Below are 15,459 nucleotides of genomic sequence, written 5' to 3' on the forward strand. Positions count from 1 at the left end.
TCATCTCAGAAAGATATTATGACAATTTTAAAAACTGAGTGCACAAAGTATCATCAGACTTTAAAAGGCTTAAATACAGTGATCTGACTAATCCAGTGTATTTCTGCACTGAATGCATTTTAATTAACTTTTTTCACTTTATCATAAAATCTGAGATGGTTATTAAGCTATTTGTTGCTGTCAGAAAGTGAGAGGGCTCACATTGCAATTCATTCTGGTATGGAAGAAGTACATTTTTAAATGTTTACTGTAGTGTTAAATGTCTCGATGCATGAGTGTGATGACACCCAAAGAAGGTGTTCATGTACACATTCCCACGTTCTTACTTAATACTGCTGACGTCAAAGTCTATGGAGCATTTGGCAAATGAGGCCAATGCACAAGTGCCATAAACTGTAATACCACCAAGAGCCGCCAGGGGTTGGCTCCAAAAAGGCTTTGTCTCCATAGGCTCCCATTCAACGTCTCCCATGAAATACAAAGTCAATACATTTTTTCCACGAGTCATAATGGTCTCATTTGCTAAAGTCACGTCTTCTGTTGAGTTTTCTGGTGGTACATCTATATAATAAATCCATAATTAATTACATATTAGGCCTCAAAGAGTGGTATTTTTGGGGGTGTGGCTGTTTCTGTCTGGGGTGCAATCAGTTTTCTGCTATAGGTGGGTGGGCATAGTGTCATTGAGTTTCCAGTCAGATGGAGTCAGAATAACCGCTTGCTCCCCCCCCGCCCGTCAAAACATGGTCACTTCTGGCTTTAAAATAGCAACATGGCGACAACCAAAATTTGTAATTCACAAATTAAACCATCAGGACCCAATCGGTCCGAGTTAGATTATCAAATTATCCCAGCGGGTCGGGCTTGCGTCGCTGCTGATAAATGAACTGTTGGAGGGGGTTGCGGCTCTTCAACAGTGATTGGGAGGATGTGTGTCAGTTGGACGCGATAAACTAAAAGAAAAAAAAAAAGCTAAACCCGGAGGTGAAACAAGCATTATTTACAGACTGTGTTTTTAATCACAAAAAAAAAAAATACAAAAGAAGAACAGGCAGAGATCTTCAGGTGTAGCGTTAACATGTAAGAACGTGGTCTGAGCAGATCCAATGTCAACGTGTTCTCAACGCGTCCTGGGTGCATGCACACCTTTTAGCTGACCAGCACTTATGTTAAAGGCTGGTGTGCCGGGGGCCATACTGTCCAGTAGTACTTGTCATGCTTACATGTCATATAAAACTTCAAACATTGCATGGATGCAAAGTGTTGTTGGACAACATTACTTTCTATGATAACCTTAGCTTAATACACAAACACATGCAGACCAAACCCCCCTCATCATTGCCAACATTATCCCCTGAACATTCACAGCGGCAAACAGAGTGGACATGTACTTTACCCCTTTTTACTTGACTGCATACCATATGTGCAGGATCGTGAACATCTGCCACAGAACAGGGAGGATACAAGAAGAACAGATCTGCAGCTACGTTCCCTTGAGAGAGCAGAACAGGGTCACACTACACATTTCCAGCTCTTGTAAAACTAACAAACCAAGGAAATTAGCCTGCGATGTCAGCTCAGAGCATGCACCTAATAAAATACCTGCCCCAAAACAATCTCTTACCCGTTGTGCCTGCCTAAATAAGAATAAGCCCATTTGGAAAGCCAAATTGGATTTTGTTTGGGTTGTAATGAATTTAAATCAAAGTAAAGCATTTATTTTCATGGAAGCAGCACATTTGTGACTGTCTTGTTTATTTTTCTGCAGAGATGATCAAAAGAGACAAACAACAACAAAAAATGGTTAGGAAATGAACTTTTGAGAGTAACAGCACCCACGACCCTTACAGAAAAAAACACATGAATTTGACGTGCAAAAACTCGTGATCACATGTGACCACATACACATGTAATTGTGCACATGTGAAACATGTATTTAGCCCATGAACTTTTGGAACATTTTCATGGTGTGATGTGTGAAGCCCTTGTAGATTCCCATGTGAAAGTCTTTTCACACATTTTCCCTACGTTATCATGTGGTAAACATGTGTCATACATGTGATGTGTCCCATTTGGAAAACATGGGCAACACATTTTTTTTTAAGGGTTATTTATTTTTCTGCAGAGTTGCTCCAAAGAGACAAAAAACTTTTATATTTACAGTAACAGATTGACTGTTTTGTAAAGCTACATCATGTTTATGTTTTTTTGTGTAACTTCAAGCCCCCATGGTTCGGAAAATAAAAAAAAGATGAGAAACAAAAATAATTCCAGCTATTTCTGTGATGTGCAGTACTCTCTTATTGATATAAGAAGGAATTCCTGCAACTTTACTGCAAAAAACTTGAGAAATTGAAGAAACATTTTTGAGCAAAGTGGCAGCAAAATCAAGCATTTTTGATTGCAACAATCCCAAAGAAACTCTAGCTAAATCCTGGAAAGACTGATATAACTCAGGCTTCATATATAAAGTATACAACATGCACAATGATGTACTTAATACGTAACTGAGGACGAAAGGTGCTCCAACAATATGACAATTAACGGAAGAGACAAGAAGAAAAGAAACCCTCTAGTTTAATGGTCAATCACTGATCTTAATGCCTCTTTACTGATACTTTAATAAATTCCATCTCCTTGAAGCATTCCTGCGTCGGATCTTTCCTCTCTTCTGTCTTTCAATGCCCATTAGTATCTGCCTTCGCCTCGTCCCCCTTTCCTGTACATTAGCATCAAAGCCACAGACATCAGAAGTGTTAAATAGCCATCCATTATGAATGCTCTCGCCGCTTTGTTCTCACTAGTAAGACTAAATAACACACAAGCATGCATCTGCACACCTTATCATGATAACATCTAGTATAATATGTCGTCAGACTTTAAACTGGAGTGGATTAACTCTTGTAAGTTGTCAAGACCACATCAGCTCAGTGGACATGAACGCAATGCTCAAACACATGCATGTGCACTTTAGAAACACACACTGTGATGAAGTGTTACTCCAGTGTGGTGGAGAGCTTCACAGAAGGGAACCAGTCAAGGACAATTTATTGCAATGTGATCAACTGACCTTTCTCCCCTGAATGACTCAAAACCAGTAAAAAAATAAATAAATGCGTGTTCAACTGTATTAGAAAACAGTTTCAGAAAGGCTATAGAGAGCAAAGCTTAAGTATTAAGTTACTATAAAGCCTATAAAGCATCGAGTAGAACTAAAATATATATATATATATATATATATTTTTTTAACTTTAACTGAGAAATGACATGCTTCTACATGTGTTGAGGAAAATTCTGGACGCTGAAGGAGTTGAACCAGTAGTTAGCCATATGCTTTCGGGTTGTACGTCTGTCCGTCCATCTCCTTCTCGTGAATGCTCATCTCAAGAACACCTTGAGAAAATGTCTTCCAACTGGCAAAAACATTCACTTTATACCAAGGATGAACTGATTCGATTTTGGGGGTCAAAGGTCAGGGTGGAATTTTTTCAAATTTGTGATTGTCAAAGGTCACTGTCACCTCACATGACCCGTGTTCGTGAATGCGATATTTCAGGAACGCTTGGGGGGAATTACTGTCACAAATGTTAATTATGCCTCAGCAATGAACTGACTTGGACTCAAGGATGAAGTGAGTAGATTTTGGTGGTCAAAGGTCAGTGGTCAAGGTCATTATGACCCCACATCTGTCCTATTCTTGTGAATGTGATATCTCAAGAACGCCTTGAGGGAATTTCTTAAAAATTTGACACAAACATTCACTTGGACTAAAGGATGAACAGATTACAATTTGTTGGTGAAAGGAAAGTGTGACCTAACAAAACATACTTTTGGCCATAACTCAATTTAAATACCTAATAGGATAAAATTATTATTATTCTTTTCTGTCCATTATTGAACACGAAACCTGAGGGGCAGAAGGGGAGATGTCATGTGTTCTTCTACTTAAGTGGGCTTTTTAATATCGGACTTTTACTGGTCATGAAACATTTTCACATTGCTGTATTGGTATTTTTAGGAAGGGATATGGGTACTTTTTCCACCACTACATAAACCCACTACATAAATGTGGTTGATCGGCTCTTTTACAATAATGAATATCCTTATGGGGCACCTGTATTATGGGAGTTACTTTGTGCAGGCATCTGTGTGTGTGTGTGTGTGTGCACTGTGTATGTATATAATGCAATTAGACATCTGTGAATCATCCATCCCTTTTCTTTATTTTTCCTTTTTTCCCCTGTTAGTTTCCTCTGATGTTTTTCTCCTGTGTGACTGTATGTTTCGCTATTTCTCGTGTCACATCTCTCCTCCTCTCTGCTCTTCCTCCCTCTGCCTATTTCACACTCCTTTTTCCTCTCAACCTCTCCTGTTTGCTCTCTTCTCTTACCCCTTTCTCTTTGCCCTCTATACCCTTTACTCTCACCTTGTTTTTGTCGGTACAGACATGGCATGGAGTGTAATTCCAATATGGATACATCCTGTGCATGAAGTGTTGGCTTCACTTTCACTTCCCGAGCTCCTGTGGCTGTACAACATATGTTCAAAAGCTAAATTTGGACTTTTTTTTTTTCATCCGCTGTGAAGTTTGCATTAAAGCAAAAGTGTGTCACTCTGTTTTACTTTTGTGTCGATGATGCCTTCTTAAATGTTTTTGGCACCTTTCTTCTGTGCTCTCTTTATTTTGGTGCAAGCTCATTCATCTTCCCGCCTGTTCTTTGCATCCTTTTGTCTGTGACTCTGTCGCTCTGCCTCTGCCTGTCTCTCTCTCTCTTTCCTTGGCTTTCACTTGGTCTCTAAACTAGCTCTGTCCGTTAGCGATATCGTCACCATATACGAGTGCAGACGCAGACACAGCGCTGGCAAATGACAACATTTTGCTGCAAAAGAAGCCCGGGCGGCTTCTCGATCCAGGAATTTAACAAAAGGAAGGAGCACTTGACAATTAGCGGGTGCTCAGGACTCCGTTTGCATCAAAGATGGCAGAGTCACTTTCTTACACACTCGTGCACACAAACAGCAGACAGGCTCTCCAGTGAGGAGAGATGCTGGCCCAGTGTGGGCCTACATGCTCAGCAGAGCGACTAATTGCAGTGATAAATGTGAGATGGTGGAGATGGGAGACGAAGACTCATAGGAATGAACCTGGGGAGGGGAGCTGCTTGGCTTAACACAGAAACACAGATGTACTGTACATAAACACTAAAGCACACCTGCTGAAACATAAACACTCTGAAGGACATCTTTCAAACACAATACTACAGTATGTTGCAAGCACCGGAGCGCCACCTGACAGTCGTAACTTCTTCAAAAGTACGCATGAAAAAGCCGAGGCAAAAATAGCAATCACGACTTTGCCCTCAAACTGAGACAGGCTTTCAGTGGTCCAGCTAACATGAATAATTAAGACGAAGAAAGAATCTCTTATTCTTTCTTCATCTCATTCTCTTGTCTCCTGTGTCAACATATTATAATTTAACCGGGTTAAATCAGCAAAGCTCGCATGTCTGACAGATGAAGTAGGAACACAGAGTAGATAGTATGATAGTGTGAATGAACTTTAAGAATAAAGCAGATAAAAAAAAGCATAAATTAATAACAGGATTTATTTATTAATTCATAATTTCTGCTCCTTGGTATTAATCTTTCAAAGTGACTGAATACAGGAGTGAACAACTATATTCCAATATTTAGTTTCATGCTTCTTGGATACATTCATGGATGCACTTACAAGAATCTGAGGGCAGGAGCGAGTTCCTGTTTCTGATTCTGATAAAATTTTAGACACATGACGAAGACTATACAGCCTTTTTCATATGTATTCAGGCAAACTTAAGGTCTTTGAATTTCACGAGTGTATTCGTCGTTTGCCCTTCACTGCAACCTTGTGTCATGTATTATGCAAATTCCAGTGTGTCCGAGCTGGAGCTGCCTCCTATTCTCTCTCTCTCAATGGGCTCCAATGGTGCATGAGAGTCTACAGCCAAAAGCTCTTAACGCCGAGACCCACCAAGCTTTTTAAGATGCAACAGGCAACAAACTCAGATACTTCATGGTTAAATCAACTCAGCGCCTGACATGTTTCAAATATCTTGACTCAGTGGCTTCTTTTCAACCAGTGACTGCGTTGATGCATATTGATTGAGCCTTATTCAAATAAATATACGAGTCAGTGTTACATATTTACACCACCACACCACGCAGAGACAAGCAGGATGTGAACAAAGCTAAAACCGAGCGCTCCATGTTTGTGGACTGCCCGACTTTGAAATAACTTTCATGTACAATTGCTTTGAAGTGCATGGAGATTACCAAGGTTACCATAATTAAAGTTCCAACTAAGTATCAAATAAATAAATTACATGAATAAAAAAAAACTGCTGCCTTTGTTGCTCTGTGATTTGAAGGACAAAGGATGAATTTTGTTTGGTACACCGTAATTTCACAGCAGAGTAAACTTTATTACAAATTCAGCAACGTTGCATAAGACCGTATCCGGTAACCTCATATAACTTTCTGAACAGGGCATTACTTATTTTGCTCCCAATACTTTCGCTTTGTAAACAGTTATAGTGAATTTTTGGAGGGGCTGCTGGGTATTTTAATCTGAGAAGTGTTCTTTGCCACAACAATGAACAGGAGTTAGGTTACGTCGCCAGAATACTTTCTCTCACTTAAACGCACACACATGCATAAAGATATTATGTCATTTAAGTAAGGGAAAGAGTGATTAAACATGAGCAAATTATTGCACCTTTTCAAAGATGCAACCTTCGATTAATAAACTTAAGACAGAACAGAATAATATCACATTAGACTGGGCTGTGGAACAAAGGTGTGAGCAGAAATATGTGCCACAAGAAACTGAGTTTGAGTCATTTATGTTTAAAATGCTCATCAAGTTCATTGCATTTAAACAAAAAAAATTGAATCACATAATTTGCACTATTGAATACTTGCATTAAAACTAAATCTGAAGAGCAGAATTTGAAATTAAATGTATTAGTTGTGTGGAGGTTTCCTGGGAAACACAGTCATTTGACACATTTGTTGTTATCAAATGGATTTTAGCAGCTGTAAGCTTTTAGTTTCAGTTTTTCTCATTTTGCAGGTGAAATAGAGGTCAGACACATTTGTTTACCTTCCTGAGGGTCTCTGTCACTACGCAGTAAACGGAAAAAGAGGATTTCTTTGAGATAGCCTACTGAGGGAGATTTGCAAACCTTCAAATTTGTTTTCATGTTAAGGGAAATTGCCGAGTTCTAAATTCAAACAAAGCAGACATACTGCATGACAGCTGGGATTTCATATCTGGCTGTTGCAAGGAGCCCCATCATACGACTGAACCGCCGGAGCTCGCTTCAAATAAATATTTCAAAGCGTAAACCAGACGCTCAGCATTGTTACTGCATTATTTTCCCACAATTATCTTACAAAACAGCAGGCCAGGTGTTGAGGAAACCAGTCAATCATCCATCATGATGAAAGCATAGCGAGGCTGAAACTAGCAGTGTCAGCACTGCTCCCAATCTCACAGTTTCAGCTGTCACGGCTTCTCTCTCTCGCAGGCAATGGCTTTAAAAAGTGGAAGAAACAGGCAGGAGGGAGTGAAGGAGAGGGGTGGGGTGGGGTGGGGGGGGGGGCAGCCTATGAAGGGATAAGCTTCAGCCATTAGCACTGACAAGCACAGTGCCTCGCAGACTCACGTTGGGTGCAACACGGGAGTGGATCTCTCTCGTCAGTGTGTGTGTGGAGGAAGAGCGGGAAAGAAACACACACGAGCACTGATGCAAATTATGTGCAAGTTCATTAAGGCCAGAGAGCTGCCTATTTGAATTAGTGAAGAAAGGGAGAGGTGTGGCGACTGTAGCTGCTTAATTTATCCTCTGAAGTCACACGGCGCGCCGGCGACAGTGAAAGGAAGCTGGTTTCTAGTGAGCGTGAACAGGAAAGACAGCCGACACCATAGGGCACAATAATAAAAATAATGAAAAAAAAAAAATAAAAAAAATCCTTCGAACCAGTTTAGATTCCAGAAAGTTTAAATACTATCTGGAGATTGATAGCCATTATTCTTTGATCTTATAGTCAGCTCACTTCACAGGCACTTTATTCTGTTTTTTTTTTTTTTTGCGGCACTTTTCACATCCTGCCTTTATCTGGCACTCGCCTCAGAGCCTGTGGCACAATCAATGGGTCTGGACAAGCCCCTGGACAGTTAGCCTTGACGGCTGAAGGGAGCTGGTTTCCATAAACGGCCTGGATGTATGTGTCAGGAAAGACTCAGGCTTGTAGTGCAGTTAAAGGTATTACAGGCTGATATGATTACATAAATGAAAAAATAGATCAAACGAAGGCGTAAAGACCTTCATTCTTACAACAATAATACAATAGAACTGCATTAAGGAAGAGAATTATATCCATTTATGTTCATTTTCAGATTCTTCAAAGAGAAGCAAAATCTCTCTGCAACATTTCCAGGTAGAAATTCCCACACTGCTCACTGCTCAGTTTATTCTTGATATGTTCAAACAACAGCAGCTTGACATCACTGTTTTATAGACCACGTTACTTGCTTAAAATGGCAGTCAGGTCATCTCTCCACACATCAAAGGCACTCTGCCGGCTTACTTGACTCATTAAGTGACAGGGGACTAAAGGAAACCTCCTAATTTACTCACTTTTTTAATACAAAGCCTCCCGCTTCCCTCAGGAAAACTAGCTAAAGAGCAGCATGATCCGCAGTATGAAAACAAGTTGAATGTTGTCAGAAGTTTCCAGTTCCTCCCTCTTGTGCCCACAGTCGAACAGTAATGAGACACATCTGTGTGGATCTTGTTTATCAGATTTATGTTTCACAAAACTTCGGAGGAAACCTTTGACGGCATTTCTCTTCATTTCCTTTTGACCTAAAATCTTCAGCAGAGAAGTCTGACAAAGATGAGTATTTTTGTTTTCCTTCTTCAAAAAGAAACCTTAACCCACTTTAATTCATTTAATCCTTGCCAGTGAACAATTGATTGATGCGTCTGGAGCATTTGTTCTCAATTTCACGTGCATAAAATCTCTCAGATGTCTGTTTGCAGCTGTGAGACTACAACGTCTTCATGCTGCACAGAAGCACAATAAATGTTACGGCTGACACATAACCAGTAGGTTTCCACGTGAGGTGAAGAAATTCTTGGACCCATAATAGCCTCGATGTCCCAGGTGCCAGGTGATCAATCAAATCGACATCGGAGCCTCTGGGGGTCCCTTGTGTTCATATTGACCTTTGGAGTTTATGTTGCTAGAGGGCGCTTGTCTTGTGGCATTGGAAGGAGTTAAAGTCCAAACATTTCAGATGACAGGAGACTACTTTTTTTTTTTTTTTTTTTTTTAAAGACCTTGCAGATAACTGAAGCCATGACATATCCATTTTGTGCTTGCATCAACACACACATAAACACACTCTCGGAGACACATGGCCACTTCCCACTCGCCACGCACACACACACACACACACACACACACACACACACACACACACACACACACACACACACACACACACACACACACACACACACACACACCTCCAAACCCTCCTGCAGTGACATTTGAAGGACAGCGGCCTGGAGGGAGAACTAGTTTTTGAGAGGTTAGACGAGGTGGAGGGCTGGCTGGTTCAGGGTGTGAGGTAAACAACACCTCCGAGTTCAGCGTGCATGCCTAATGTGCGCTCTCTCGTGCGCTGACGGCTCCGCTGGGCAAGGCCGCCGATGACAAGCTGTCTGGAGAAGTCTCCTGCAGCATCTCACTACCTCAGTCTCTCACTTCCTGTTAGCTTTACTCCGTCCAGCTGTCCACGTCGTGTTCGTACACTTCCTGCGTCTGTGACCCTGTCTCTGGCTTTTTCTTTCCTGCTCTGAAGTGTCCTGACTCAACCCCTTTTCTCCTGCCGTCATCTCAGATACTTATTCATGTCAATGTAAACGCGAGGTAAGAGTGCTCCGATCAGGATTCACTATACCCAATCACTGGAAGCATAATCAGCCAATACCGAGTCAGTCCAGAGTTTATTTGAAATGTATTATTTATTGTGTAGCATTATCTATTTATGCAACTGTTCTTTAAAACACTATACATGTATTGAAATCAAGAGATGTTAAAAAAAGCATTCATTGACAAAATGTTTATTTTTGGTGGGCAACATGTGCAACTTATTCTACTCTCTCTTTCTCTTCGAGACAGAACTTAAACCAAAGCATCCTCTGCCTGATCACTGGGAACGGAGAGAAATAGAGTGGATAGATATCGGTATCATTTATGTATCATTCTTATCAATCACACCTCTCAAAGCTAACGTCTTTATAAATACAGGCATCTCTGCATTTTTTTAGCAGACAGTTTGTTTTTCCTCTCGTCGATAATATTCCCTGCTGTGCCGAAAAGTCCTCCACTGTCTACAAGTGCATGCGCAGGCTCACGTTGCAGGAAAGCGACTTTTATCCTCCCACTAAAACACACACATTTTTCCCGCTTCGTGTGACAACTGGCTGCGATCGGTGGAGGTTCGTCTGCTGCTGATGTCGCTGCCACCGTATTTCCCATCTTCATCCAAAAAGAGCACCGGCTCGTGGTACTTTCTCCGTTGCTCAGAGCCACTCACTCCTTAACTCGCGTCCCTGCTGGCGGACAGGAGACAGGGTGTCAGACAGCAGCCGACCTATCTGGGGCTTTAGTGGGTCTGCGAAATATCTCTTTTTATCCTTTTTTATGAATATGAATTTTGTTTTTATGAGACACCTTGATTTACTGCCAGACCCATTGTTTAGCTGCGTGCAGAAAATGTTGCGCCACGTATTCGGCTCCTCTGATCGGCCTTCTTAGAAATCGCCGATCAAACTTGTTTGAGCTAATATCGGCCAATCATAATCCTTGGCCGATTGATCGGAGCACCCTTAATACAAGGTATAAAGACAAAGACCGGCTCTATATATTACATAAAATGTAATATTTTATCATCATGCCTTGGAAGAATTTTTTTTTTTTTTTTTTTTTTTTTTTTGTGTGACTCAGACTGATTTTTAGTGGTTTCATAGCAGCAGTCAAAAACACTGGGGCATTCCCTTCAACTTTGTACAATTTTATGAAATGCATACTAACGATATATTCATGGTCACTGGCAGCAATGCACACATGCAGATCAAAATACAAAGATATGTACAAATGTGAATTGTACACTCTTAAGGTGTGTTCAGACTGAAGGCGAAGCAAATCTTAAAGGCGGCGTGACTGCATACAGATACAGTGTGCAGGTGGACGCACGTTTCATAAAGCAGAAACGCGTCGTTAGAAAAAAAAAAAAAAAAAGTGTGTGCTTTTGTCAAGTAATTGTACTCCACTTAATAAATAAGAGACGAGCAGATAAAATTCTGGGGCGGGGTTGGGCTAATGACAGAAATTTTGGAAATCAGTCTGAGTTGTAGCACACACATTTGCACTGTACAAAGGCACACTCTGCTCACACACACACACACACACACACACACACACACACACACACACACACACACACACACACACACACACACACACACACACACACACACACACGGGTTCTGCATTGTTAGTGTGTTCCAGCTCATGTCTGCTGCATCGCTGTTTGTGGGTGTACAAACACAGAGTGTAAAAACACTCCGACGGTCCGATTTGTGCGAAGAAATCAAGGCGAAAAATTTGCTTCGCATTCCGTCTGAGCACAACTTTACAGCTATTATTAAAATTTGACTAGTGGTTTTTACCCCCCCGACCTGAGTTCAATAACCTTATTTGTTAATGTCGTCCAATTGAAGCCCATCTCCGGTCTGTGAGAGGGCAGAAGTGCTATCTGATTGGTTGTAGGTTCAGACAAGTAGAAGCAAAAAAAAAAAAAAAAACAGACAGTAATGAATACTGTTGTGTTCGTAGGAGATAAAAATCACATTGACATCATTTACTCAGGGCATACACATGGAACATTTATTGCTGTGTAGTCAGGCTTTAACCTTTGATGCCATGTTCATTGACACAAGGATTTGTCTCAGAAAGATAGGAGGATATATCTTTGAAGCTAAAACAGCCCTTGGTTGCTTCGTGTTTTCCCTCATCACCCTTTAACCTCAGGTATCCTCACTGACAAACAGGACACTTCAGGAAAAGGCAATCACTTCACCTGAAGGCATTAATGCACATTCTCACACACAAACAGACACACACACACACACACACACACACACACACACACACACACACACACAACTGTCAATACCCAACACCATGTGATAAAACATAGTCATCAAAGTGATTTTGCATGATAAAAAGGTCAAACCCTCGTATTTTCTCACATCACCTCATTCTTTTTGAGAAATTAAAAAATTAAGGTAATGATGAAAACACCAGGGATACAACAGTCTACTTCTAGAAATCAGGCTTAAAGATGAGCATCTCCTTTTTTTTTTTTGGATGGAGCAGTTAAGCGAGTGGCGGAAGCCAAAAGAAGTTTGCATTAAAAGATGCAAAGCTTTGTTTATCGTTACAGTGTCAGCTTTTGATATCAAACTATGGTGTGTGAGAGGGTTGCTACAACATACTGTGTGTGTGCGTGAAGAGATGAGTAAGAGAAGATGAGTGCATCAGGGTGTCATTTCAAGAATAAGCATACTGTATTGCAATCCCAGAACCATGCTTAAGGATCACTAACGTGCCCATAAACGATATGTTGTGGTGTAACTCTCAAATTAAAGCTGTCATAGAGATGGTTTACGCTGTTCATGGTTTTCGTAGCATAAGAGGCTAAAAGCAAAACAAAGTTCCCTGTGTGCTAGACAGTCCCCATGTGGTGAGTGAATATGGCTGTTCCCATCTCTGGTTGTCCTCTGAGACTCCAACATCTTAAAAAAAAAAAAAAAAAAAAAAAAATCCAAGAGGAACCAGTGTTCCCAAAGAGAAATGTGCTGGAGGGAACAATCACTTCAGCGCACAGAGTTTGTTTGAAATTTTTTGCTTCGTTGTTTTATACACTGTCCACACCTTAAAAAATGTTATAAAACTGGAAGCCACTGGCAGACAAAAAGTCCTAGACAACAAGTCGAAGACACTGCATGGGTTAAATTAAATCAGGACGAACTAACGGCAACACTTGCACGTGCCTATTCTCTTTTCTACAAAAATAGTGGAATAGAAATCACATGGTTATCACCCAACATTGACATCTTGTTACACTTCTGTATATAGATAAAAAAAAAAAAACTTGGTTAAATGCAATCCCATCATGCAGTCGAGGTCCTTTTACAACACTTGTGGTTCTGTCCATTCATCTTACATCCTTAAACGTGGTGAGAGGAAGTGGTGTCGAAAGGAGTGCGCTTGAAGTCTCACTCGAAGCTGCGAACCATATTTCGGTGCGCACACGGACACACATTGCTGTTTCTTGTGATGGGGCTCGCAGCGCTCCACCCCAATTATTTCTCTTTCATTTCTTCATGCTCATGAGCGAATGAGAGATGCTGGAGATAGAAATAAAAAATAACTAATTTCACGAGTCACTCCGTGCACAGTTATACCTCCGCAGTCTGTCAATTTCTTTTCATTTTCACGCTGCTACTGAAGACCAAGTAGACAGACGCACCAAGCTTCACTCAGTCAATACCTATCTGCTGTTTCTAAAAAAACAGAGAGGCATGGTGCAGTGATGAGAATGATTTAATTCATGCCTAGGATACCCGAGGCAGTGCTCTCGCACACAAACACACACTACGAGCACACATTCCTGAACTCTCCTCCACCTCGCTTTTTACTGTGATCTCAGCAGAAGGTCCTCATCCACAGTGAGTAGGACCTGTTGTTTCCGTCTGCCAGAACAGATGGACATTAGATCCGCTTTCTGCTTTTGCAGCCAAAACAAATGACCTGCCTTCCCTCCTTTCCCAGTCTTCCTTCCGCCTTCATATATTCCGCCATCCCAGAGCCTCCGCCCACTTACTCTCTGCACTGCCTCCGAGACATAAACGAATCCAAACAGTCTCTGTTGGCATGGATAGCTATTTCAGGTTTGGGTACTTCTATTTTTACATTTTCAACCTCAGTGAACCCGAGCCATCACAGAGAAAAGAAAACCACAGCAGAGCAACGTCAAGACTTCTTGTTGTGTCTTGGAGTTTAAGCTCTTTTGCTCCGACTGGCTCCCTGATATGAACGGGCCTCCTGGTTTTCCAATGTGATCACAACCTTCCATGGCCTCCTCAACAGGCACCGGGGCCTGTCTTCAGCCCTCGAGCCTTAACTCTGCAGGCCGCTTCCTCACCAGCAGACCATAACCAAGACCGCTCTCAAAGGTAGCATAAATTAGGACATGGCATTGTCACAAATGTGTAGAAAGGGGTTGAGGGAGCAAGATGAGGGTTTGGTTTTGGAATACAGGACATCGTGTGTCATCAAACCTCTCTCTCACTGATGAGGCAGAGAGAGCGAGAGGGGCAGCAATGGGTTTAGATCCAAGGAATGGAGAGACAAAGAAAGAGAGAACAGTAGGTTTCATCTGTTTTTTCGACAAGGTCCTACTGTTGTTTGGCTTGAGCTTTTCCCTTTCAACCCTTGGTCTCCATCTCCCATTGCCACTCTTCCCTCTCCTCTTCTTGTATCAACTAATACCCCGGTCCAGGGGTTGGCCAAGAAGCCCTGGGGGTCCATAAGCTCCAGGCCCAGAATCTCCCTGCGGCCTTCCCTGCCCCGGGAAGACAACAGCATTCCCCCCTGGTCCAGGCTGCCTGTGCTGTTGCACTTTTTCACTGCTCCTCCCGGGTACACGAGGGAGCTGGGCGACAGCAGTGAGGTCAGCGATAAGCTGCTCAGTGCCTCTGACAAGTGTTCACTGTTGCCCGCTTGGCTGGAGCCACAACCGCCGATCGACGATCCGATGCCTATGCCCAGGTCCTCGTCTGAAGGGTCGATTGAGTCATCGCGGGTGTAGCCCGGGCTGGTGCTGCCTCGCCCGCTGCTCTGGCTCCGCTGGTGACCCCTGGTGGCCAGAAGGGTTAGAGCCGACGAGGGAGTCGGTCTCGGCCTCAGGGTCTGCACGGGAGAAGAAATGGTGGTGCTGTCTTTGGGCAGCGGGAGAGGGATCATGAGTGGTAGGGGGGCAGACGGCAATGGCAGCTCCATGTTCTGTGGTGGCGACACGCTGAAGCTCAGTCCTTCTTCCAGGGTGGTCTGAAGGCTGCCTTCTGAGCTGCCTGTGGCAAGGGATGAGTCACTGTGGGATGGGTACTGAGGAGAAAAGAGAGACAGGCGATTGGAGAAAGAAGGGGAGTATTTGAATAAAACTCTCTATTAGCTTCATATAGCATCATGTACTCAACTACAGCTCAATAAAACCTGACAACTCTTTTTCAGATCACTTCAGTTGTCCTCCAAGCTATTTAAATGCGTTTTGTCCCT

General features: G+C 42.1%; 1 protein-coding gene across 3 annotated transcripts in view; it reads right to left on the reverse strand.

Moving 5' to 3' along the window:
- Positions 1 to 1,002: 1,002 nt before the first annotated feature.
- The window catches only part of LOC138198101 (voltage-dependent T-type calcium channel subunit alpha-1I-like), a 172,172-nt gene continuing 157,715 nt past the window's right edge, over positions 1,003 to 15,459 (reverse strand). For all 3 annotated transcript variants that reach the window (XM_069149294.1, XM_069149295.1, XM_069149293.1), the window contains exon 37: positions 1,003 to 15,288. In XM_069149294.1, coding sequence (XP_069005395.1) covers positions 14,557 to 15,288 — 732 coding nt within the window. In that variant the 3' untranslated portion in view covers positions 1,003 to 14,556. The remainder of the gene's footprint in view (positions 15,289 to 15,459) is intronic.

This window comes from Embiotoca jacksoni, unplaced genomic scaffold, assembly GCF_022577435.1.
Source record: "Embiotoca jacksoni isolate LCO1_2020_lvr unplaced genomic scaffold, fEmbJac1.0.p SCAF_15, whole genome shotgun sequence".
In the NCBI taxonomy this organism is placed as follows: Eukaryota; Metazoa; Chordata; class Actinopteri; family Embiotocidae; genus Embiotoca; species Embiotoca jacksoni.